General features: G+C 35.9%; 2 protein-coding genes across 2 annotated transcripts; one reads left to right on the forward strand and one right to left on the reverse strand.

Annotated features, from left to right (window-relative positions):
- On the reverse strand, positions 1 to 4,659 carry LOC116521342 (olfactory receptor 2AP1-like). Its single transcript, XM_032236027.1, has 2 exons — positions 4,561 to 4,659; positions 1 to 936 (listed from the first exon to the last, which is right to left on the reverse strand). The coding sequence occupies exons 1-2, from the start codon at positions 4,657 to 4,659 to the stop codon at positions 1 to 3; spliced, it is 1,035 nt and encodes a 344-aa protein (XP_032091918.1).
- Positions 4,660 to 9,737: 5,078 nt separating this feature from the next.
- On the forward strand, positions 9,738 to 10,644 carry LOC116521343 (olfactory receptor 5V1-like; the record flags this gene model as incomplete). Its single annotated transcript, XM_032236028.1, is given in 3 exon segments — positions 9,738 to 10,230; positions 10,233 to 10,259; positions 10,262 to 10,644. Coding segments are annotated over 3 exon segments (903 nt in total), but the record flags the coding sequence as incomplete, so codon positions are not given.
- Between the last annotated feature and the right edge of the window lie 15,237 nt (positions 10,645 to 25,881).

Below are 25,881 nucleotides of genomic sequence, written 5' to 3' on the forward strand. Positions count from 1 at the left end.
TTAGAAACAGAAATCTAACAGCAATATCTGGGGTAGTTTTTTCAAAGCTTCTTTCACTTCCTTGTTCCTCAAACTATATATGAGGGGATTGACCATAGGGATGAGTATGGTATAGAATAGAGAGAAAAGTTTGGTTGAACCTCTTATTAGTAAGTCATCTGGCAGAAGGTAAACAATCATTAATGATCCATAGAAAATGGTGACAACAATTAGATGAGAAGAACAAGTGGAAAATGCCTTTTGCCTCCCAAATGTTGAAGGAATCCTCCAAATGGCCAAGATGATGAAAATGTAAGATGCAATTGTAAACATAAATAAAGGAAATGTAAATATAGAAGATAACAGAAAGGCTATTTCAATAAACAGTGAAGTATCACCACAAATTAACTTACTCAGAGGGACAAAGTCACAATAAAAATGGTCAATATAATTGAAGTCACAATATGCTAACTGTGCCATCCATGTGACCACTATTGAGACAGAAAAACCACCACCTACCCAAGAGCCAGTTGCTAAAGAGATACAAACCTCCTTATTCATATAGAAATGATAGCGTAGTGGTTGGCAAATCGCTAAATACCTATCATAAGACATCACAGAGAGAAGACATGTTTCTGTAGTCACCAGGAACCCAAATAAATACAACTGAGTAAAACAACCAGAAAATGTTATATTTCTATTCCCTGTTACGAAGCTGGACAGCATTCTGGGCAAGATGGTTGAGGTATAACAAATCTCCAAACAAGATAAGTTTCCCAGAAAAAAATACATGGGATTATGAAGGTGTCTATCAGTCACTACCAAAATAACAAGGAGAAGATTCCCAGTCATAGTCATAAAATAAATGATAAAAAACAGTAAGAAAAATAGAATCTGTAGTTCAGGCTGATCTCCAAATCCCAGCAAGATGAAGCCTGTAATGACGGTTTTGTTTTCCTAATGGAAAAAAGTTTTTATGTAAATACTAAAAAATCATATCAAAATGTAAAATTGCAATGCATGCATGACGATTTTTAGTTACATAAATTATATAATTTACATAATATTATATATGTACATGCATATGTAAAATTTTATAATAGATATTTTATATATATATTACATTTCATCAGTTGGAGTTGGATAAGAAAATATCAACCTAGACGGATGTCTTTTTGACTCCTTGCTATTGTAGATATACAGACAATATTGCCTCTATCTAAATTGTACAGCAAAGTACAAAATATAGGAGTAGCTGCAAATATAATGCTAACATTACTCTATCTAATCTTCCCAAAGCTATGGGTAATTTTATAATAATGTGGTCATATCATTGATCTAAGTTTATGAATTCTTACCAAATTCATTGATGAGGTAGTTCAGTATGTATCTGAGCAACAAAGTTACTTAGTTCCCTCAAAAATATGCAATATATCTAATTTGTTCATAACTGATTACTTTTATTTTCTCCAAAGACAATTTTAGGCTCATGAGCCAATATTCTTATGGGTATTCTTTTAATAAGATATAGGGATTTCTTTGAACCTTTACTTGTTCAATATTTCCATAGCATTACTCTGGAAAATAAATTGAATAATGAAATAAATATAACTTCTTTCATTTGAGTTGATCTGTTATTCTCTTGAGAAGAAAAGAAATTTTACTACATTTCCACATAAAATATTGGAATAGCACATCAAAGAAAATGACATTTTGAAAGAATTTTAGAAACCTCCTTCCCTCCCTCCCTCCCTCCCCCCCTCTCTCTCTGCCTTCCTCCCTGGCATTCTTTCTTCTTCAAATATAAGATCTTATCTATGTAATGCCAGAAATGTGATGAATTAATGATTGTTCTATTCATTTAAAACAAAGGACACAGGTGGAGAGTAGGAATGTATAAACATTCATCCCAGTGAACTGGAGATCATACACAATTAAGAAAATAAACAATTATTAAATGAATCCACAATGAAAAGTCGATATAACCAAAAGAAATCATACTAAATTTTCATAAGCTTGTATTAGGAGGTTTACATATATCTTCATATTCAATTTATTTTTCTACTTTTTATTTACTATCTTTGAAATGGATTGATGCAATGAGGTTTAGAACACAAGGATTTTAATTTCAAAGGCTTATCCAAAATTTTCAGATTAGTAATAAAATACATAATGAAATTTGATCTGGGCTTTTTTTTGCATGTATTATATTAATTGCTTTTTTTTTCATTTAAGATATAAAAATATCATAACCTTATTAGGTAAATATTACAATGGATAGCATTTATTGGGATCTAACCTTTTGAAATCTGAACATTCATTTCCAAGTAAACATATACAGAATTGCATTCAGAAATAAAGTTACATAGTAGCAAAGTATGTCTTGCAATTTATTTCTGGTACATGAGATTGTCATGTTTGTGTTTCCTTTATTAATCGTTTTCTTTGTTTGAAAAAAGTAGAATATACTTAAATTGTTTTATCTTGTTTTTCATATATTTCTTTTTTGTATTTCTGTAGAGCTATCATAATTAAAATTGGAATGGAACTTTGTAATAGAGAGAAAAGAAATATAGTTACATTGATTATTTTACCTTTTTACTTTAATTAAAGGCATTAACTGATTTAATTAATTGTCTGGCTTGTTCTTTGCCACATTGCTATTCTAACTGAATATCTCAAGGACTTTGAGGGAGTGGGGGAACCAGATAATAATTTAGATCATATTTATCCAGAAATATTAAAAAATTAAAAGGGGTAATACACTTTTAAGCACCACCAAAACTGCAAATCTTATTGCATCCCTGGTGTGGAATTTCTCAAATTCAGTAAGGGTACCCGAAGTCATTCTAGTGATATCAGTAGAAGAGTAAGGTTGAGAAATTCACTGTTGTCTCTCCCATTTTTAAAAAACAAATAAATAAAATGATTAGATTTATCAAGCATTCAGAACATATATTTCTCTTCTAACATAGATATTTGCTACTAGATTTCAGAAGACATTGAAAGCTAACAAAAATATGCAAGGATATGAACATAATTTATTGGCTGCACAAAGCTCACCCTTGAACAAATCAATGCTTTTCTTGCAAAGTAGTTCAAAAAAGGAAAGCTAATGTTTTAAGGAAGACAATCATGACCGACAGGAAGTTCTCCAGCTGGACAGACATGGAGGTGTGGGCTCTTAAGAGTCTCACATGAACCCTGTCTGACAAACGATCTCCGAGATTATTTTGAATCAGAACCCCCACTGGAGGCAGGGGTGAAGAAGGGCAGAGTCTCATCAGACCCTGAGGGAAGAACAGATCCCTTGTGGGTTAGAGATTTGCCTATGAATCAGAATTGGGGCAGTAGCCATCAACATGGCTGACAAAATGCTGGCTTTTTGTCAAGCAAATGGAACAGGAGGGGAGGGGAAGAGATGAAAGACCTGGTAAAAGAATTTATCTAACCCATAACTGTAAATTAAATCTGGAAAAGGCAAAGAAATCTTGAGAACATAAATAACATTGATGGTCAGATTGGGACTTTTTTTTCTCAAAAGAAAAGGAAGGAAGATGGAGGGTTGCAACACTACCCCGCTCTGAAAGTCTTTGTTTGAAATGCTTTCAAACAGAAGAATAGAAAGCAGAGAAGTGACAAACCCACTCAATTATAAACCCTAATTTGGTTTTGGATCTTAAACAGAAACCAATACTCTGAAGGGTTTACTTTTACTTTGTTTGAATTCCTTCCAGCTAATATAATCAAGAAAAAAATCATGTCTTCTTACTGATAACGGATAACTTAACCTTGACTGTGCAAGAAGTTTTAATTAACCAACTGCCATAAATCAGAATTTGGAAAAGCAGGAGACAAAGAAAAACTTTTGGCTGATTTCAAGCTCATTACAAGCGATTTATTTTGAGCAGTTATTAAAGGAAAGAATAATATTGGACCTGGGGAACACAAAGTTTTTTTTCCCCTCTTCTCTCTTCTTTTTTCTCTCTCTGCTGCAAAACATTAAGATGGGATTAGCTTCTCTTCTGGTTTCAAAGTAGTTGGATCAATTAAACTTAAGGTGGACCAGAATTTTGAAATAAGATTTCTACAACTAACTGCAATCATGGAACTGGATATTAAGGAAGAACAGATTAAAATGGCTCCCATCATTTTTTTCCATAGGAGTTGAAGTAGATAAATTTAAGGCGGAATAGAACTCTGAAACAAGGATTGTATAACTAACTATAACTTTGGAACTGGACATCATGGAAAACTGGGAACTAGAAGAACTATATGAAATTATAAAAAAATATGCATAAATCATTAAAATCAAGCCTAAATAAAATTCTGGACCCAGGGAAGCAGAGTTCTAAAGAATAATTTAAAGAAGAAGAATGGGGGCAAAACGAAGGGGGAGAAACAGAGGGAAATAAAAAGCAGGCACAAAACTCCCTCAGTCTTGGCAGTGATATAGGGAAAGCCATGAGCTGGCATAAGCTAGCCTGCCGCCGGTGCATGCCAGTTTGGCTCCTTGCTGCCGCTGCTGCTTGCGCACACCAGCTCACCCCCACACACACACACATTGCCACTACCGCCTACCTCCTTTTGGCCATGCTGTGAGCTGGCATAAGCTAGTCTGCTGCTGTCACCACCACTAGTGCATGTCAGCTTGGCTCCCCACTGCTGCCTTTCGGCCATTCCGTGAGCTGGCATAAGCAAGCCTGTTGCCACTGCCAGCGGTGCACGCCAGCTGTAATTCTCATCAGTCAGTTAAAGAGCTTTCCAAAAGGAAAAAAAAAGGCTTTGCATTCTGCAAACCTCCCAAGAATGGCCAATTTTTCATGAAAACTTTTGTGTATTGTGAGGGAAGACGCAGGAGCCATGGAACAGAGAGCAAGATCTTTATTTCAGATGACAGCGATTCAATTCCGTTGCAAACGGTCAAGGTATTTATACTCTCCGGCACAGCAACTGTCATTAACTGTCACTTTACCATCCAATCACAGGCTGTGCTGCGTCCCAGCCAATCAGGGTGCAGCACAGGCTGTGCTGGCTATACAACACTCCTTCGAAAGGCAGGCAGGCAGGCAGTGGCCAGGTGGAGAAGTGGTTGGCTGCCTTGGAGAAGCAGTTGGCTCCATGCAGCAGTCAGGCAGAGATTCGGCCAGGCTTCCAGCTTTGGAGAACGCGGCGAATTTCGGCAGGCTGAGGCGACTCCAATCTCCAAGCAGCAGCGAGGTTGTCAAATGCAGGCTTCGGCAGGCTGAGCGGCCAGATAGAGAAACGGAAGGAAGCGGCAGTGGCCAAGCTAGTTGTGGCCATGCAGTTTGTATTTGTGAAGCGGAGCTGGCTGAGGCGACTTCAATTTGAACGCAGGTGGTTGGACGTGGCGGTTGTTCCTTGGGCCTCTTGTGGTGCCCGTAAGGACAGCTGGCAGGCAGGCAGGCAGGCAGCTTCAGCCACGGTTGAGCCGTCGTGATCCGTGGCTCGTCCCTGAGCAGCGGCGGCGGCTCCAGCCGAGGTTAAGCGCGGAAGCCCGTCCCTCTGACTGATGGAGGCAGCGCCTGAGGATCTACTCAGGTTGGCAGAATCGGAGGCGAAACCGGATGCGGTGGCAACTGCTGCTGCAGCTCTGACAGGTCCTCAATGGATTTTTTTTTCCAGCGTTCTCGTTCACTTGGTTGCGACTGGCTTATTGTCTGTTATTATTCCAGGCTCTGCGGAATCGCGATCCCACCTTCATCGCCAGTTTTGTGTATTGTGAGGGAAGACGTAGGAGCCATGGAACAGAGAGCAAGATCTTTATTTCAGATGACAGCGATTCAATTCCATTGCAAACAGTCAAGGTATTTATACTCTCTGGCACAGCAACTGTCATTAACTGTCACTTTACCATCCAATCACAGGCTGTGCTGCATCCCAGCCAATCAGGGCGCAGCACAGGCTGTTGCTGGCTATATAACAAAAACAAACCCATTTTTTTTCAAAAAAGGCATAAATAGTCTTGGGGCCGTTTGCAGAGTGCTGCTGGGGGGCGGGGGGCAAAAATGGGCAAAGATTTTGTCAAAAAATATTGCATGCATAGCCTTATGGAGGCTTATAGAATGCTGCTTGGGGGGAAGGAGTCCCATTTTTGGCTCATTTCTGCCCCTCCCAGCCCCTAGGAGCCCTCTGAAAGCTTCCATAAGGGTATGCATGGCCATTTTGGTGAAGGGGTGGGCTTTGGGAGGCAAAAAAATGCTGTATTCGGCCTATAAGATGCACCCAGATTTTCAGCCTCTTTTTGGGGGGGAAAAGGGGTGTCTTATACTCCAAAAATACAGTAAGTCTAAGTCCTATTGCTTTTGCTATTATTGTTTCAACAATTCTTAAAATAAATAAATAATAAGAGCTTCTATTTTAGCTTTTTCCTGTAATCTTGGCCAAGAAAACATAAGACATTCAGCATCTTCCCTTCCTTAGTTGTTTAGAAGAATGTTTAAATAAATCAGTTTAATAATATTCCTTATTGACTTCCTGGGAGGAGCCTGCTGGTGGTGGCAGCAAAAAAATCAGCTGCCTCCGAATTCCTGGCTACGTACCTGTTTAGAGGATCTTCCATCTGACATCTTATCAGGTTTTCTTATCCTTCAGGCAAGAAGGAAAGAAGAAATTGTTTTGCTGGCAAATGCTCTTCGATTTTTGCAGCTTTTGTGCTTGCAGGGAAAGGGGGGATAGCCCAAGGCAGAACGGCTGTCCGTGCTGGGAATTTCAAACTGCCTTGTGCAGGACAAAGTAGGTCTCCCCCACTCAGTTCAAAGTTTTGTTTGATTTAATCTTATCACGAGCTGAATCCATTTCCGTGCACAATAATTGTTTATCAACATTTTAGCTTCTTTTCTTTTTCTCCTCCGAAAAATTATTTACTTAGAGGCTTTTAAAATGGCGCCGAGCAGGCTGGTTTCTCTGGTAATAATGAACACTTTTTGTTAATCCTCACAAGAATTCAAAACAAAAGAGATTGCTTATCATATGTTTTGGTTTCACAATAGGCCAGCAGAAGCTTTTTAATTAGTTTCATTTCTACAATAATTTTACTCCTTCATTAACTTTGCTTATCTGGAAGTTAAATGGTGATGAATATGCTGAACGGTCTTGTTACAATGTTTACTCACTGAAAGTTTTGCCAAGCCCTAAACTTCAAAATAAAAGGGGAACTCAGCCTCTTTACTTAAAGCTGCATATTCAGGCAATAGAGTTTTATTAACTGCAGGCAGATAAATTTTGAAATGGCTTCAAAACCAAATATTAACTTGAAGTTGTAAATTTTTTTCTTATTACTATTCAAAATACCAGCTTCAATTTTGTCCCATTTAAAACCGAGGGGAGCAGAGACTTTGTTTGTTTGTGCGTTTTTTATAATAGCTCCCAAATCGAAGCAGTCTAAGCGTTTCCTTAATAATACATCTCAAGAAATTGTTACAAAATCACTGCCCTTGCCTCCCACGCCCTCTACTGGAGATCTCTTAACGCAAGAATTTCTTTTTGAAACCCTTAAAGAGTTCAGACAGGAAATTAAACAACTTTTATCGGACTTATATGATAAACTGGACGCCAAGATTGCTCAAACAAGGGAAGATACGATCAGAGTTATGACTGTTATGACAGACTATGTTTCTGAAATGGAGGACAAATTGGAACTTTTGGAAAAAACTAATTCTAATTTGACATCTAAAATTCAAACGTTACAACAGGAAGTTGAAAATGCTCAAAAACAACTCGTTATGATAAATTACAATAAGACTGCGTTTGCAATAAGAGTCAGAGGATTGCGTGAAAAGGAACAGGAGAATTTGAAACAGACCTTTTTTGAAGCTTTCAGACGTTCGGTGGGAAGTCCGGGATTTAACTTTGATTGGCAGATTCAAAAAATTTATCGCCAGAACTCGTGTGTAGCAAAACAACGACAGCTTCCGAGGGACATAATTATATATTTCACCACAAGAGAATCCAGAATGCGATAATACAGAAGTTCTACAATAACAGGCTGCGAATCGATGGACAGGACTTGATTGTTTTTAAAGAAATACCATCTCAAATATTAAGAGCAAGGAGAGACTACACTTTCTTAACTGAAAAACTCAGAGATTCTCAGACACAATATAAATGGGAAGTGCCATCTGGTATCACAGTCACATTTGAGAACCAAAAATATCGTCTCAATTCTGTTTGCGAAGCCCGAGATTTTTACTACAAAACTCTGAAGGCGGGACTTCCTGATTCACCCGGACTTGGAGAAAGACAAGGAGAAGGAGAAGATAAGCAGCGGGACACGTGGCTACAAGGTGGAGGGTGTTGCTTTCCCCTTCCGGAAGGGCAGAAGAGTAAAGAATAAAGATCCAGCTATGCCTTTAAAATACTTCTTAAATTTTTAATTTGAATAAAATTTCAGGACTCCTGTCTGGTATAAAATGACAAAGCTGTATACCGATGAAGAGATATTGAGACTGAAAGAAGCGGTGCTGAATTTGGACATATATTGTATGGGACTTATATAAGATTTGTTTGAATCTTAATTTAAACTGCACATGATCTATTCTTTGGGGCGAGGAGAGCGGAGATCATAGTTTTCTTGGATTGTGGTTTGGGATGAATGGAGTCGGGTGCGTGGGGTAGATGGAAGGGTAGTGAAAGTTCAATTAGATTACCTTGATCCAGAATGTAAGCTGATTTTTGTATAAATTGTTATTTGAATACAAGGTTAAGAAAGATTATCTGGAGAGTCTACACGAGGGTGGAGTAAATATGAGAGGAGCAATGGATGAGGATAAAATATATATGCGGACACGGGTAAAGGCAGGATGGGAGGTATAGAATTTATATGCGGAAGCAGGTAAAGACATTGTTTAAGATTTTAAAAATAATGAGAAGCTGAGTTTAATGTTAGAGAGTATATTGACTTCTCTTTCTTGGGGGGGGGGTTTCCCCCCCCTTTTTTTTCCTTTTTATTATTCTTTTCTTTTTTGTTCTTTATTTTTTATTATTTTTTTATTATTTTGTAACTTCTAATCTACTTGGTTTCAATATACTCCAGACTTTGCTTGATAAAGAACGATGCCGGGAATGGGACCTGGGAAATCGGAAGGGGGTCAGGGAGGGGGGTTCAGGGGGTGGGTGGGGGGGAGGGTGGAAATATAGACTCAATTTTCAGAACAATGAATGCATTTGGATACTGTTGCTTTTTTTTTGCTTTTTTTCCTTTCTTCTTTCTTTTCCTTTTATTTTTCTTTTGTTTTAGTACAAAGCAAATAGACCAATGAATACTAGAAATACACCGAAGCGAGGTGTAGAGGGAAAGAAGAGGGGGGAATTAAGAGGGAGTGAGAAGGGAATGTAAGGAGGGTGAGATGGTGGGAAGGGGAGAAAGGAATGGCTGAGGGGGAGGGGAAGTAGAAGAGGGGATTGTTGGAAGGGAGAAATGAAAGTTGGAGGGGTAGAAGGAAGGGTGTATGTAGGATAGAAGTGTTATGAGTTGTTTATTGCTTCTTTTTTTTTTAACTGCACAGTATTTAAGTGATTGTATAAAGGAAAATGAAAATGTAATAAAAGAATCTTTGATCTAAAATGAAAATAAAATAAAATAATATTCCTTATTTATCTTAAAGGAGAAGATTTATGTTATTTCCCAGGCCTCTTCTTTCAAAGAAAACTATGCACTGATCATCAAGCCTTCTCAATTAGAATTTATTTTTTTACTGCGATCAAAGCTACTTATGAAAATGGAAGGGATTAATTAAACTTCTGTGACAGAGTTTTTCTTGCTAGGTTTCTCTAATATCTCTTATGTACAGCTTATTCTGTTTGTCGTCTTTATATCAGCTTACGTGGTAGCTTTAGTGGAAAACACTTATATACTTGCACTGCTCAGACTCTGCCCTATACTTCACACTCCCATGTACAACTTTTTGGTGAACCTCTTTTTGTTAGATATTTGTTGCATCACGACAATTGTTCCCCAAATGCTGAGGAATTTAATGGACGAAAATAAGTCTATATCCTTTAAAGGTTGCTTAATACAGGCTTATTTCTATCTCATCTTCTTGACCACTGAATTGCTACTACTGGCTATAACAACTTTTGATCGCTATGTGGCCATATGTCATCCTCTGCACTATACTGTAATAATGAACTGGAAACTTTGCAACTATCTAATGATTGGATCATGGATAGTTGGTACTCTAAATAACAGTATCCATATTCTCCCTGTTCTCCATTTGTCATTCTGTGGACCTAGTACCATCATCACTTGTTTTGTGAAATACCCCATTGATCCAGCTATCTTGTACTGATACAACCGTCAACCAATATCTGATGTTAGTAACTGATCTTTGGGGAGTTGGCTGCTTCCTGTTGACTCTAGTTTCCTATATCTATATTGTTTCTTCCGTTCTGAAACTCCATTCAGTGCAAGGAAAAAAGAAAGCTTTCTCCACATGTTTCTCCCATGTGATGGTAGTGATTTTGTTCTATGGTTCAGTAATTTACACCTATTTTAGACCTCCTTCCATATATACAGACTCAGACAAAATTGCAGCTATAATATGCACTGTGATCACTCCTGTTCTCAATCCCTTTATCTATACCCTACGGAACAAAGAAGTAAAAGAAGCACTAAAGACATTACTGGAACTGAACACAAACTAAAGTCATTTGCCTAGCCATTATAGGATTGAAACAATGGATCTATGTTTTTCCCTAATCAAAAGTGGGGAAAATATTATATACAGGAATCCATTAAATATTAGAGTGTTTAATTACAAAAAATTAGCATATTACTCTGAAACCAAGAAGTGATTTTTTTGCTTTATTGATGCATATTCTTCATTTGTTTTATACATATCTTGTGGCTCAATAGAAATATGAATTCAGGTAGTAAAACAAGCAAATTTATGGTTTTTTTGTTTGTTATTATTATATGTTTTAAAGAAAATGGATAGTGCAATTTTAAAGATATATAAAATAGATAATCTAGACATAAGGTACAATAAAGGCACATGGCCAACAAATATGAATATCTATTAATTTTAATATTGGTTAATATTTTAATACAAACACCCTTCCCCCCACCTGGAATATTTTTGTAATCTATGATATAGGAGGATTGACTATCCTTCTCTGAATTATTAACTTGATTTAACACTTTAAGTTTATATTACTCTATAGTTAAATCGGGAAAAATACATCAAACATTGTCCAATAATTTTCTTTTTCCTTTTAAGAAATTCCTTTTAAGGAAGTCAAAACTTTCATAGAGTTTATTGATGAAATTCAGATATATAATATTTTATCCAAATATATCAACTTTTCATCTCACAGATGTCAATGAAAACAAAGCTAACCATCAGAATATGCAAGAATGTAATCTTGTAATATGTTAATAAAATGGAATGTTAATTAGACATGTCCTTGGTGTTTCTTGGTGTTCAAAGCAACTTGAGGACTTCCATCAAACTTCAGTTTATATCCTCTTGCATCATCTAGAAAAATAGGCATGTAGGAGAAATGTTTAATTAGATACATGAAAAAACGTACACATAAAGAAATTTAATTTAAAGGCAGAAAAATACTGCTTCAGCTTTGAAATTGAAAGGTTCTATTAACAATGAAGTTCAAATATGAGGATATATAATTATATCATATAATTTCCACTGCATGTCCAAGGGGAGGAAGGAAAAGAGTAATCAAATGCCGTATTTTTAACATTCAAAGTGCTATTACAATTAAAATCAGCATTCTAGTAAATAGCATTAATTATTTTCAAAGTGTTCTGTCTCTAGACCCAGATTCATTCTCTCTCTCTCTCTCTCTCCTCTCGTCCTCTCTCTCTCCTCTCTTTCTCTCTCTCCTCTTTTTGTGTGTGTGTCTGGTCTGTCTGGCTGTGTGTGTGTGTGTGTGTGTGTGTGTGTATGTTTCAGTATGTGTTTATACAATAAGAATCAAATATTATGGATACCTCAAAAAATAAAATATTCTTCTTTATAATTTCTGTTTCAATTTATTTGAAACAGAACCATTCTTTCCCCATTTTAAAACATATTACTTAAATAATGTTATTGAATTTTGATTTTTATTATGTAAACCTATGGTTTACAAGGCCTTTAATTCAAAATTTTCAAATACAAACAAAAATTAAAAACTAAAAATATTATTAGTCTCATTCAAACATGAAAAACTAGAAGGCAAGTGTTCTAAAACAGTCAAAATTGCTTACAGTGATTAAGGTAAGAATTTAGACTGAGGAGACTGACAATCTATTCCTGAATTCTGAAATATATATATAAAAATATTTCTGTTTGCACTGTATTTCCATAAACATAAATAAATTTGATATGCATCTTACCTGGTTACTTATTTGTTTGAAAAATCAATCTCTTTCCAGGAAGAAGAAAAACTCAGTGATGGCTTCTACTCTCAGTACATTCTGAATGATTTTGATTCTACCTGAGTAAAAATGAGAGGTAATCTGAAAACGAGAGAAAGGAGCAGTTTTCCTGATCAAACTCTGTCCTATACTTCCCACTCATATGCACTACTTTGGGTTAACTTTTCACTGTTGAATATTGTTCCATCACAAAGTTGTTCCCCAAATTCTGAGACATTTAATTGAGAAAAAAAATCCATATCCTATCAAGGTTTCTTAACATAGCCGCATTTATGTGTCATGTTCTGGTCACTGATTTGTGTATGTGTGTGTGTGTATGTATGCATGTATGTATGTATGTGTGTGTGTGTGTATTATGTGTGTGTGTGTGTGTGTGTGTGTTTATTTGTGCTGATACATAAATAAAGGGAGGACTAGTATAGATCTATTTCAAGCTATTTAGCTCTCATCAGCTAGCCATACCCTTACTGGAGTTCGAACCTGTGCTGTATTGCATCTTAGGCGAACGTCTTAGCCATTAAGCCACAGGTCTCCTCCTTATCAGCTGAAGCCAGGAAGAAGGTATATATTTAGAATCACAACCCCTGGTAAGCCCCAATTATGGGAGGAAGCTAACTGCTTCCATTATCGTCATCGGCTCGTCACAAAGTCCATCACGACAGAACCCAATATTTTACTGTTGCCTTTGTTATATTTGTGTTTTTTGTATTGTGCTGATAAATAATAAAGGGAGACTAGTATAGATCTATTTCAAGCTATTTAGCTCTCATCAGCTAGCCTACTCTTACTGGGGATTCGAACCTGTGCTGTATTGTATGTATGTATGTATGTATGTATGTATTGTGTGTGTGTGTGTGTGTGTATATATATATATATATCTTCAAATATATATAAATAGCTTCAAATCCCAGTAAGGGTATGGCTAGCTGATGAGAGCTAAATAGCTTGAAATAGATCTATACTAGTCTCCCTTTATTTATTTATCAGCACAAATAAACACACACACACACACACACACCACACACACACACACACACATATATATATATATGTTGTATTTGTGCTGATAAATAAATTAATACAACACAAATGTAACAAAGGCAACAGTAAAAATATTGGGTTTTCTGCCTGGATGGTCTCATATATACATACATACATAATACATACATACTACATGCATACATACATGCATATTTCATGGATATCCACTCTGGAACAAAGACATGCATTTTTGCTTTACTGATACATTTTCACTATTTGTTTTATAGATATTTTGTGGCTCAATATATATACGAATACAGGTGCTAACATAAGAAGCAATATTATATGCAATTTAAAGAAAATAGATAATGCAAATGCAATTTCAAAAGTATGTAAAATCTGATAGTAATAGAATATGGGCAGATACATATAATATACCTCTGTAAATTTTCCTTATATTGTAATAATCTTTTATTAAACTATTTATTGTCAAGCAGAAATGAGTTAAGGTTTGTTCTATTCTTTTCTTTTCTTTTCTTAATATTTTAAACTGAGTTTATGTTATTTGTACAAAAATTGAATTGTCTGGATATATTTTCATTCAGAAATAAAGTTACATAGTAGTACAATATTTCTTGCAATTTGATTCTTATACATGAGATTGCCATGTTGTGTGTCCTTTTATCAATAATTTTCTTTGTTTGAAAAACTGGAATATAATTACGTTGTTTTACTTTAGTTCCCTTCCCAGTGAAGTTGCCAAATTCAACTTCAAAAAGATTGCAAAGAGTAAGTCCAAGGACTTTGCTAAAGCCTAATAAGTTGAATTCACTAACTTTTGTTTGTTTTTCATCACTAAAAGAAATCAAAAGGTGATACAAGTAGACAGAAATTATTGTTACAAAATATATATTTTGGCAGTCAAACATAATAAAACTAACTAATAAGATATACATATATAACAAATAGCAAATAAAAAGAAAAGAAAGAGGAGGCATGGACACTTTTGTATACATTAAGACCATTTTAGTGAAGTAAGAACATAAGACATTTGCCATAGCAAAGCTAAGCAGACACTATTCTTGTGTCTTTAAATAGAATAAATCAATATGGCATCATAGTTATAGTATATATTGTTTGTCACCTCTTAGAAGGAGGCTTTCCTAAATGTACCCTTATGGAGCTATGAAATTTCTGAATCTATGGAATTTCTGACTATTGCTATTAATATTGATGTCATGACCTTTCTGTGAAAATATTGTTACTGGTATTACAATACAATAGCAGAGTTGGAAAGGACCTGGAGGTCTTCTAGTCCAACCCCCTGCCCTAGGGCAGGAAACCCTATACAATTTCAGACAAATGGTTATCCAACAATCCATTGATAATTGTTCTAACTGTCAGGAAATTTCTCCTCAGTTCTAAGTTGCTTCTCTCCTTGGTTAGTTTCCATCATTGCTTCTTGCTCTACACTCAGATGCCTTGGAGAATAGTTTGACCCTCTTCTTGTAGCAACCCCTGAGATATTGGAAAACTGCTATCATGTCCTTCTTTTATTAAACTAGAATACACAGTTTCCTGCAATCGTTCTTCATATGTTTTAGTCTCCAGTCCCATAGTCATCTTGTTGTTTTCTCTGCACTTCTTCTAGTGTCTCTGCATCTTTTCTACATCGTGGCAACCAAAACTGAATGCAGTATTCCAAGTGTGGTCTTACCAAGGAATTATAAAGTGGTATTAACACTTCATGTGATCTGATTCTATCCTCTGTTTACGTAGCCTAGAACTGTGTTGGCTTATTGGCAGCTGCGTACATGCTGGCTCCTATTTAAATGCTTGTCCACTAGGACTGATCAAGTATTGATCAAGTACATCTTCATTTAGTAATAAAATACTGAAACGAGAAACAAATGGTACCTGAATGTCAGATTTATAATTTCATACAATATCCAAATATTCAATATTCAGAGAAAGATGAAGTGCATTTTTGTAATAAAAAATACTACACCATGGTAAATAGCAAATATATTATGTCATGTGATGCTTACTATCCTGATAAGAAATGATAAATCTCACAAGTGTGAAGTAATGTGAGTTCATAAAACATGCTGGAGTAAGATAAAATGGATTGTGTAATTTGAGGATTGATCCATGTTGAGGATTGATACTCTAGTATAAAATGATTATTTTGTGAGAACATGATCTCATTTGTCTTTTTATTTCTTTTGGGTCTTGTGGTGAATGGGTTACCTTATAAAACTACTTCTGTGGGGACCTTTATTAAATAGGCAGAAGAATACTTACAACTAATATAGAAAACAGTAAATAAGGAACTGTATTAATGAAAAGTGAAAATTTAGCACATTATTCAGATCAGAAAGAGAAAGGCGAAGAGTTCAGGCAACATCACATTGTTTGACTGAGAAAAGTTTGAAAATGAAGAAAATGTGGAAACTGACATAATATTCAGCTATAGTGGAAGCAAAGCAGAAAAAATAAGGCCTCTATTGCAAAGCTTTTGAAGACTACCTGCAAAGAAAAATAAATACTAAATTATATTTTTGTGCAGAGCTCTGGTTTTCAAAAGACAATGTTAACTGAGATGGTAAATCACAGGAGACGATCCTTAAACAAAAGCATTGCTAATTTGCTTGGACAGGCTTGCTCATTGTGTTCCTTAGCTTCCTGAAAATATGGAACTGCGGAAATCAGACAAATTCAAATATGAGCATTGTCATATTTCTTATTTATCTAATCTTAAATTTAGCTAATCAGATAAGACAACTGGCCTTTTGAAGGAATAGAATGTCAAAACTTTTTCAAGGAACAAGAAGATTGTGATTCCAAAGTTTAGGAAGGCAGGCAACTCCTAGAGGTTTAACTTTTGTGAGGATCAACCTTTTTGGACTCAATGTAAGTTCCACTCAGTGGAGGACCAAACACATCTTCCTTTGCCTAATTGGAAGCCAAATTGTGTATCCTAAAGTTCAATATTAGACAAAGGACTTTCATTTCAAAAGTTCAACACATTTTTCTCTGGCTTTTCCTCACAAAGGCTTCTTCTGAATGATCCTTTTTTAATTTTTTTTTTTATTTTTAATTTAAAACAAATACACATCTTTCTTTACATGCTATAGGAAGTGTGTCAATCAGTCACAAATAAACTTTCGTGCATCTCCTCCACAGTCAACAAACATAGTCATGTTAACTCGAACATTTTAACTCAAATATTCATAATATCACCATCATCATATATCCATTTCATTTGACTGTAATTATTATTTAAAAATATTGGTAAAATAATAATCTTAAACATACATGCCCACACCAGTGGGAAAAGAAAAAATCAAAAAAAGAAAAAAAAAGACAAAAAGAACAAAAGACAAGGCAGGGAAGAAAAAACAAAACAAAAAACAAAACAAAAAAAAGAACACAGGTATATATATCAGCTGGTTACAACATGTTTTGGTGCATCTCTTCCATTAATTCATATTAATTCAAATATTTAACTCAAATGTTTACCATATTAACATCATTGTACCTCCACTTTTAGTTGACTACAGTTATTTAAACATCCTTCATCCTTAACTATGCCAAAGAATTAATCCATAACACTTGCTGACATTTCATTTACTTGTTATAAAATCCTCTATTAACATCAAATCCTCATATCCTATTTTAGCTGAACATCCATAGTATTTAATACCAAAATTCCATCTTCATGCAATATAGTTTATATCATTCTCCCTTCTTTATGTAGTTATATCATATATAACATTTTCCCCATATTAATTAACATTAACTGTATATTTATTTTATTTTTTGATAGTGATAATTATGTGATTAATACCCTTTGTATATAATCCAAAAATATTTCCAACTTCCTTTTCATATCCTTATTTTATCATATCAACTCCACATTATATACATTACTATCAATATCAATTATTATTCAGCTATATCTATTACAATAAGAGTAATTAGCTTTAGCTAATTTTCAATGTATTCTTAAATCTGTCAGCCTGTCTCTCCAATAGCAAAACTTCCTTAGTCTATTGCCATTCTTAAAACAAATTCCCCAAACGTTTTTATAAGCAAGTCCAAACAGAAATATCTTCGCACCTTTTTGCTTAGGGTGCCTCTGGTGTAATAAAGTTGTCATTGGCTTGTTCCACTCAATTTGTCTTGATTTTCAAGGGTGGTATCGAAAATTCTGCAAATAATGTTTCATAAAGTATAGATCTTTAATGCTTCTCATTCCTCCTGCAATCTGTCTTTTGAGATAAATTTTCTGTATGTCTTCCCCTCTTTCAAGCGTTGTATCTCTTTCTCTTTCTGCCTCCGAAGTAGACCAGAGCCCGACGTGTCAGCAAGTTGAGAAACTTCCTTTCTGACATTCTTCATTTGAATTTCAGGAGCACTCAAATAATCAATGTTCTCACTCTTTCCTTCATATTTTAACGTTAAAAACAATAGATAGTCCAGTTTTTTTTTCAGATTTTTCATATGTCTCAAACAACTTTTGAAAAGCGGAAAAAATCAGTTGAAATGAATCACTTGAAGCAAGTAAAGATGCCATGATGTGACGCAGAAGATATTTGCAAGTAAAGACACGCTGGGAGCTATGCAATCTTATCTGATCTAGACCAACACAGCCAAGCAGTAAAGTGTCACGTTATAAGAAGCCAAATTATAGTAAATTGGTTTACAGCCCACTTAAGGAGAGCCTGAGGGAGTGTTTGAAGTAAAGTAAACTTTCCTTTATCCATGTAAACATCATTCAAAACATTTAAGAAATAGGGTAACCACCAGCCATAAATCCATTAAAAAAAAAAACCAGTTCGCAGCTAGATTATTCTGTTGTTTGGTTCAATTAGCTTAGATTTTAATGCGACCGTCTCTTTGAGTAATAAAATAGCTTACCAGTTGAAATCACTTCTACCATTCTTAGGGCTACCTGCAGTTTCGGTTAGCATACAGCTAATCCAGAAAGGGTTGGCAAAAGGGGTTGAATTCCGAGCCCCCCAAGACCTGTGAATGTCTCTGAGGTCACTGGATCTCCCCAAACCTTCACTGTCTCTTCATGACAGCTAGGATCATAAACGACCCGTCCAATTCCTCTGGAGTAGAGGAATTTCAGGAATGGCCGAAACTCCGTCCTTCTCACTGCTAAGACCCGCCTTCCTCCTTCTTGAATGATCCTGATTGTACCTGGAGGAAAGATTAGAGCTCACCTCAGAGCAAGAGGGATAGGTGCAATTTTTCTCTTATATTATAATAAATTCCACTGAAAGAATTTGTCTATTGTCCTGATAACAAGAGAATGGACTAAGATGAGTTTATAGACTCTGGCAAGTTATATTTTCTCAGCAATCTGTCTGGCAGATTTGAAGGTTGAGGCGAATGTTTGCACAGTCTTCACTTATAAAAGTGATTTGTTGGAATCTTTTTTAATATTGGTTTTTTGTACAGTTTGTAACTTGCTAAAAAGGAAGGCCACAGCATTCCTTGTCTCCTTCTCTACTAGGTTGGGTAGATGTGGTGACAGTGGAAACTCTAAGCCCAGCATGGAAATGGCACTGGAGGCAGTTATGCCCTTAGCATGGCAGTGGCAATAGCTCTGAGCCTAGCATCATGGCAGCTCTGAGCCCAGTGCAGAGATGATAACTCCAAGCTTGGCATGGTGGTGGCATCAGCTCTGAGCCCTGGTGTAGTGATGGAAGTAGTGGGTCTGAGCTTGGCCTGGTTGCTGCAGCAACAGTTCTAAGCTAGGTGTGGCAGTGTCTATGAAAATGAGAAGCCTCTGCTGTCTACCCTTCCCACAATTCACTCTGACACATTCTGGAGTCTGTGCTCTGCCATACCAGTCACTTACCCACCCACCTGGTTCTACCTCTGGCTGCCCATGGTGACTTTTCCTCACATCAAGTTGAACATGTGGGGTTGCCTTGCAGATAGCAGCAGTTGGTGGTGGCAGGTTGATAGTGGCAAGTTGATCGTGATGAGTTGGCTGCAGTTAGCTGTCCCATTCTTCCCCCATGACCCCTATGTCAAGGGTTTCCAATGTTAAAAGGAATTTAAAACAGGGGATATGGCAAGAGGACCAAAAAAAAGAAAAACATTAAAATACTATCTTGCTGAAATAAGAAAACAACACGCCAATTCCATGTATCTGATAATGGGATCAGGACAAAGGACCCCAGGAGAAATACAAAGTTGGAAAAGGAAATCCAAGGGAAACAAAAATTTAGACTGCTTTTGACTAGTTACTTAGAATTTAGAGTCCAAGGGCCAAAGAAACAAACAAACAATGCACTATTTGCCCTTTTGTAAGCAAAAACGGCAGTTGATATTAGTACAAACTGGATGTAGGAAAAAGCAAGAAAGTCCAAAAATTAGGCCAAATGATTAATCCATAAAGTTTAAAGCTCGAAGTTAGATTGCCAGTCCCAGGACAGAAGAAGTGAACATGAAAGGAATGATAAAGGTGGTGAAAGTAGGATTATTTACCTTTTGCATTCCTGTGTTGATGGTCAAATCCATGCCTATTTGCCAATGGAAGTAAGAATCTACTAAGGTGAAAACTTATTTTATTCAATCAATGAATCTGAAAAATTGAGTCTAGGATGCTTCATTATTGTGGCTGAGATAAATTAATAAGGCTTGCAACTACATGTAACAGTCTTTATTTTCATTTGCAAACTGTTGGATAGGGAAACAATTAATTAACAAAAACATGGAGAATAATTTCCCTTTTATCCTCTTCCTTTGTGTATTCCGTCAATTCTGGTCCCTCCTGTTCTGTAGGAATGGGATTTAGAATTTCACCGGAGAATAAATAATTTATTAAAGCTGAAACAAGATGGCAGCAGTCCAACAGTAATGCATAACATATAGAATAATTATAATTTTATCAAATGTCCTTGTATGAAAAGATTGAGGGATATATAATCACAATTGCTAATTTCATAGTAATTATAAGATTGAAAACAATTGATACCTTATCTTCTTCCTAGTCAAGTGTGGGAACAATATATAATATTTAACAGATTACTGTATTAATGTTAAATATTGGAATATTTTGTAATTTTGTTCATGTCATTCTGGAACCAGGCAATGAATTTTTGCTTTAATTGGTCACATTTCCACTATTTGTTTTATAGATATATTGTGGCTCAATAGAAATATGGATTTAGAGGTAACAGAGAAGCAAATTTATATATGTTTTTGTTATTGTTATGCATTTTAAAGAAAAATTTAAAAGTATGTATAATATATAGTATAGACAGTATAATCCAGAGCAGATTGCATTTTAAAATTTTGTTAGTACTTTAATATACGAACACACACACACACACCACACACACACACACACACACACACACAAACACACACACAGACCACCTTTCTGTACTCTGTAACCCAAAAATGTGAAAGACTGACATTCTTCTCTGAATTATTATATCATTCTATAGTTCAACCTGAAAACCAAAATAAAAAGTACATCAAGCATTTCCAAGCATTTCCTTTTAGAAATTCTATTCAAACTTTAATAGAGTTTATTGATGAAATTTCAGACATATAATATTTTTACCCAAATATATGAAACTTTTCACCTCACAGTTGTCAATGGAAACAAGACTATCAGAACATGCAAATAATCTTTTAATATGTTAATAAAATATATGTGTTCCCAGGTGTTTCCTTGACTTTTCAAAAAAGCTTGAGGAGTTCCATCTAACTTCAGTTTATAATGCCTTGTGTTCATCATAGCAAAATAGACCACATAGAAGAAATGCATATTGACATATATGAAAATAATAATTTAATAATACTAATAATCTTTTTAATTGCTATTTTATTCTTCCAATTTCTTAGTCTATAGAGGAGATCATTTTTTAAATAATAATATAATAATAATAATAATAATAATAATAATAATAATAATAATAGCAACTCCGCCATTGGCCGGTCCCAAGCCGGTGAGAAAGGAGGAAGGTTGGGGATCAGGTTGGCATCTGGTCCTCGTAAAAAAAAAACCCCCGCCAACCCATACAATATGGTGAAAAAAACAAATAAGAATTCCATACCGCATCGGTCGTCGTGCGGGTTAACAAGGGCCCGCGGCGGATGTTGGGGTCCCTGGACAGCCGTCGACAAGTGGGCTACAGTGGACCAGCCAACAAAACGACAAAAATATAGTGCAGATGAAAAACCGTGCCATAATGGCCTGTTACTACAACTCAGAGCCAGAAAAAAGAGGCTATTTAAAGCGAATGTATGAATTATGGAAAACAACAATATCCAGATTCAAATGTTAGTGAACAACGACTAGCAGATCAAGGCGATTATTATACGGAATAAAGTGTTTAGTGAAGTTGAACATGAGGAAATTCAGGCAAATTGCAAAACCCAAAAAACAATATCACAAGCGGAAGTAACTGATATTCAAGACACAACTAAAGACATTATAGTAGAAACTCCCAGAAAGAAGCTCTCGGGGAGGGAATAACATCACCACCACTAGAACCAGTTATCACTGAACCAACTGATGAACTAACTCAAAAACAAAAAGAATTGAAGGATAAGATCATGGAGCATTTTCTGCTTAATGAGGAAAGGCAACGTTTACCATCACTAAAAACTGTGCCTAAGAAAATTTTGGCCCCTATCATGAAAATGGTTAATGCAGTGTTTTTCAACAATTGAACCAGGATCCATCTGGAAACAAACCAGTTAATGTACAGCGCAGCTGTAATAGTCACTAATGAACTAGGCATTAAAATTAAAGTACCTAGTCATACAACAGAAAAAGCATCAAAGCCAAAGTGGAAAATCCGTTTAGAACAAAAAATCAAAAAATTAAGGGCAGATGCTAGTAACTTAAAGAAAATGCATGAGCAACGGCTTAAAAACAACAAAATCATAGATCGGCTAATCAGGAATATAGATTGGATACAAGAAACATCAATAAAGTTGTAGAGATTGTAAAACAGCAGATAACAGCAACAGCTAGAAAATTGAAAGATATGAGGCACGAATCATCCAATATAAACAAAATCAGCAATTTCGATCAGACCAACGGCGTTTTTATCAAAGTCTTAATGTAAATGGTGACACCAAAAGTGAAAAACCAGAAAAACAGGCCACAGTTGAATTCTGGAAAGAATTGTGGGAAAATGCAAAGGACTACAACAAGGAAGCAAAGTGGATACATGACTTGAGAAAAGCATTGGCAACAAACAAATGCAAGTATTAGAAATAACAACTGAGATGGTCCAAAAATCGAGTTAAAAGGTAAGAATTGGACATCACCTGGAAAGGACCAATTACATGGTTTCTGGCTCAAATATCTGAACAGTTTACATGCAATATTGCCAGGCAACTGAATGAAATTTTACAAAAGGGCCAAATTGATGAATGGTTGACAACTGGAAAAACATACTTGATTCAGAAAGATCCAACTAAAGGAACAACACCTGAAAAACTATAGACCAATAACATGCTTGCCAAAACCTTCAAATTACTCACAGGCATCATTGCAGATAACATGATGGATGATTTGGAAACAAACAACATCTTGGGCCAGTAGACGCAAAAAGGCAACAAAGAAGGAGCAGGGGCACCAAAGATCAGCTTCTAATTGATAAAATGATATTAGAAATGGTAAGAACAGAAAAACGAACTTGAATATGGTCTGGATTGATTACAAAAAGGCATTGACTCACTGCACATAGTTGGATATAAAATGCTTAGAAACAACTGGCATTAGCAAAAATATTACATCCTTTACTGAAAAGGCGATGAAACAATGGAGAATGAGTTGGCAGTAGGGGGGAATGAGAGCTACTGAATGGTTAATATCAAGCGGAGGAATTTTCCAGGGTGATTCACTTTTCACTCTTCCTCTCATCATCGCAGTGATCCCACTATCAGTAATCTTAAAAAAAATGAAATTAGGCTACCAAACAGCCAAAGAAGCTGAAAAAAAATTTCACATTTACTATCTATGGATGATTTGAAACTCTATGGAACGTCAGAAATAGAAATCCAATCATTGACAAACACAGTCCGAGTATTCAGCACCGATATTTCAATGCAGTTTGGCATGGAAAAATGCGCCACTGTATCCATAAAAAGGGGCAAAATCACTGCATGTGAGGGAATTGAAATGCCCAATGGCCAATTAATTAAATGCAAAGAAAATGAAGCCTACAAATACTTAGGCATTCTGCAGTTGGATAACATCAAGCATGGAGAAGTAAACACTATTGTCAGGCGAGAGTACATCAACAGAGTTAGGAAAATTTTGAAATCTAAATTGAATGGTGGAAATACAATCAAGGCCATAAATACCTGGGCAATACCAGTTATAAGATACACAGCTGGTATAGTTAACTGGACACAAGCTGATTTGGACCTTTTGGACCCAAAAACCAGGAAACTAATGACAATGCACTACAGTTTACATCCACGTGGTGATACTGATAGACTGTACCTGCCCCGAAAATCAGGTGGCAGAGGATTATTACAAGTGAAGCAAACAGTTGAAGAGGAAAAACATGCACTGGCTGATTATTTAAAAGAAAGTCAAGAACATCTATTAATTGAAGTAAAGAACAAAAATCTACTGAAGGCCCAACAGACGAAACAAGAATACAGAAAAGATGTGATAAAATCAAGAAGGGAGAGTTGGCAGAACAAAGCACTGCATGGCCAATTTCTGGAAAAAATAAAAGATAAAGTGGACAGTGAACAAACTTGGTTATGGTTAACAACAGGTACATTAAAGAAAGAAACAGAGTCACTAATCCTGGCTGCACAAGAACAAGCTATCCGCACAAATGCCATTAAGGCCAAAATCGAAAAATCCTCTGATGATGCCAAATGCAGACTTTGTAAAGAAGCTGACGAAACTGTTGATCACATACTCAGCTGCTGTAAAAAAATCGCGCAGACTGATTATAAATTGCGGCACAATTCAGTAGCACAAATGATCCATTGGAATTTGTGCAAAAAATAATATTAAAACAGCAACAAACTGGTGGGAACATCAGCCTGAAAAAGTCACCGAAAATCAGATGGTCAAGATCGGGATTTCCGTATACAAACTGACAAAATACTGGCGCATAATACACCAGACATCACACTGGTTGAGAAAAATAAGGTCACAATCATAGACATTGCAATACCAGGTGATAGCAGGGTCGCCGAGAAGGAACATGAAAAAATCGCAAGATACCAGGACTTAAAAATCGAAATTCAACGACTATGGCACAAACCAGCAGTGGTAATTCCAGTGGTAATTGGCACACTGGGTGCTATTCCAAAAGCACTGGAATTACATTTAAAACAGTTAAAAATTGACAAAATCACCATCAGTCAAATGCAAAAAGCCGCACTGCTTGGATCTGCACGCATATTGCGAAAATACGTTACGACGTCCTAGGCCCTGGGTGGGGCCCGACTAGTAACCAATGCCAAATCCGGTGAAACAACTGGCCGCTGTGATACAATTGTATATAATAGCTGCTGTAAAAAATCGCGCAGACTGATTATAAATTGCGGCACAATTCAGTAGCACAAATGATCCATTGGAATTTGTGCAAAAATTATAATATTAAAACAGCAACAAACTGGTGGGAACATCAGCCTGAAAGAGTCACAGAAAATCAGATGGTCAAGATCTTGTGGGATTTCCGTATACAAACCGACAAAATACTGGCGCATAATACACCAGACATCACACTGGTTGAGAAAAATAGGGTCACAATCATAGACATCGCAATACCAGGTGATAGCAGGGTCGCCGAGAAGCAACATGAAAAAATCGCAAGATACCAGGACTTAAAAATCGAAATTCAACGACTATGGCACAAACCAGCAGTGGTAATTCCAGTGGTAATTGGCACAGGGTGCTATTCCAAAAGCACTGAAATTACATTTAAAACAGTTAAAAATTGACAAAATCACCATCAGTCAAATGCAAAAGCCGCACTGCTTGGATCTGCACGCATATTGCGAAAATACGTTATGACGTCCTAGGCCCCTGGGTGGGGCCCGACTAGAACCAATGCCAAATCCGGCGAAACAACTGGCCGCTGTGATACAATTGTATAATATAATAATAATAATAATAATAATAATAATAATAATAATAATAATGTGTCATTGAGAAGCTTTAAAAAAAACCAATTCATTCCCAGGCATGTAGGTGACAAGTATGTTTACTATATAAAAAATAGCTGTACAAAGTTTCAGTGCAAAGGCAGAAAATGTTTTTTGGGACCTTGATCTGGTATAGTTGTATTAAAAAGGTATTTCAAGTTATAAATAAAATTATTTTAAAATGAATTGTGATACCCTAAAAATGTGTTATTCATGATATTGTAATGGGACAAGATACATTCTAAAGCATAGCCTTTACTCTTTGTTTCTGAATTCTAATACTGACCTAATGTTTTGGAATTTGGGACAAATGCTGAACTAAGAGGAAAGAAGATTTGTATATGGAGGGA

This window comes from Thamnophis elegans, chromosome Z, assembly GCF_009769535.1.
Source record: "Thamnophis elegans isolate rThaEle1 chromosome Z, rThaEle1.pri, whole genome shotgun sequence".
Taxonomy (NCBI): Eukaryota; Metazoa; Chordata; class Lepidosauria; order Squamata; family Colubridae; genus Thamnophis; species Thamnophis elegans.

Coding starts and splice junctions, on each gene's coding strand:
- LOC116521342 (XM_032236027.1), bottom strand. CDS start 4,659: ATGGCCGAAAGGCAGCAGTGGGGAGCCAAGCTGACATGCACTAGTGGT. Junction 937..4,560: donor CACAGCATGGCCAAAAGGAG/GTAGGCGGTAGT, acceptor TTTTTCCATTAG/GAAAACAAAACCGTCATTAC.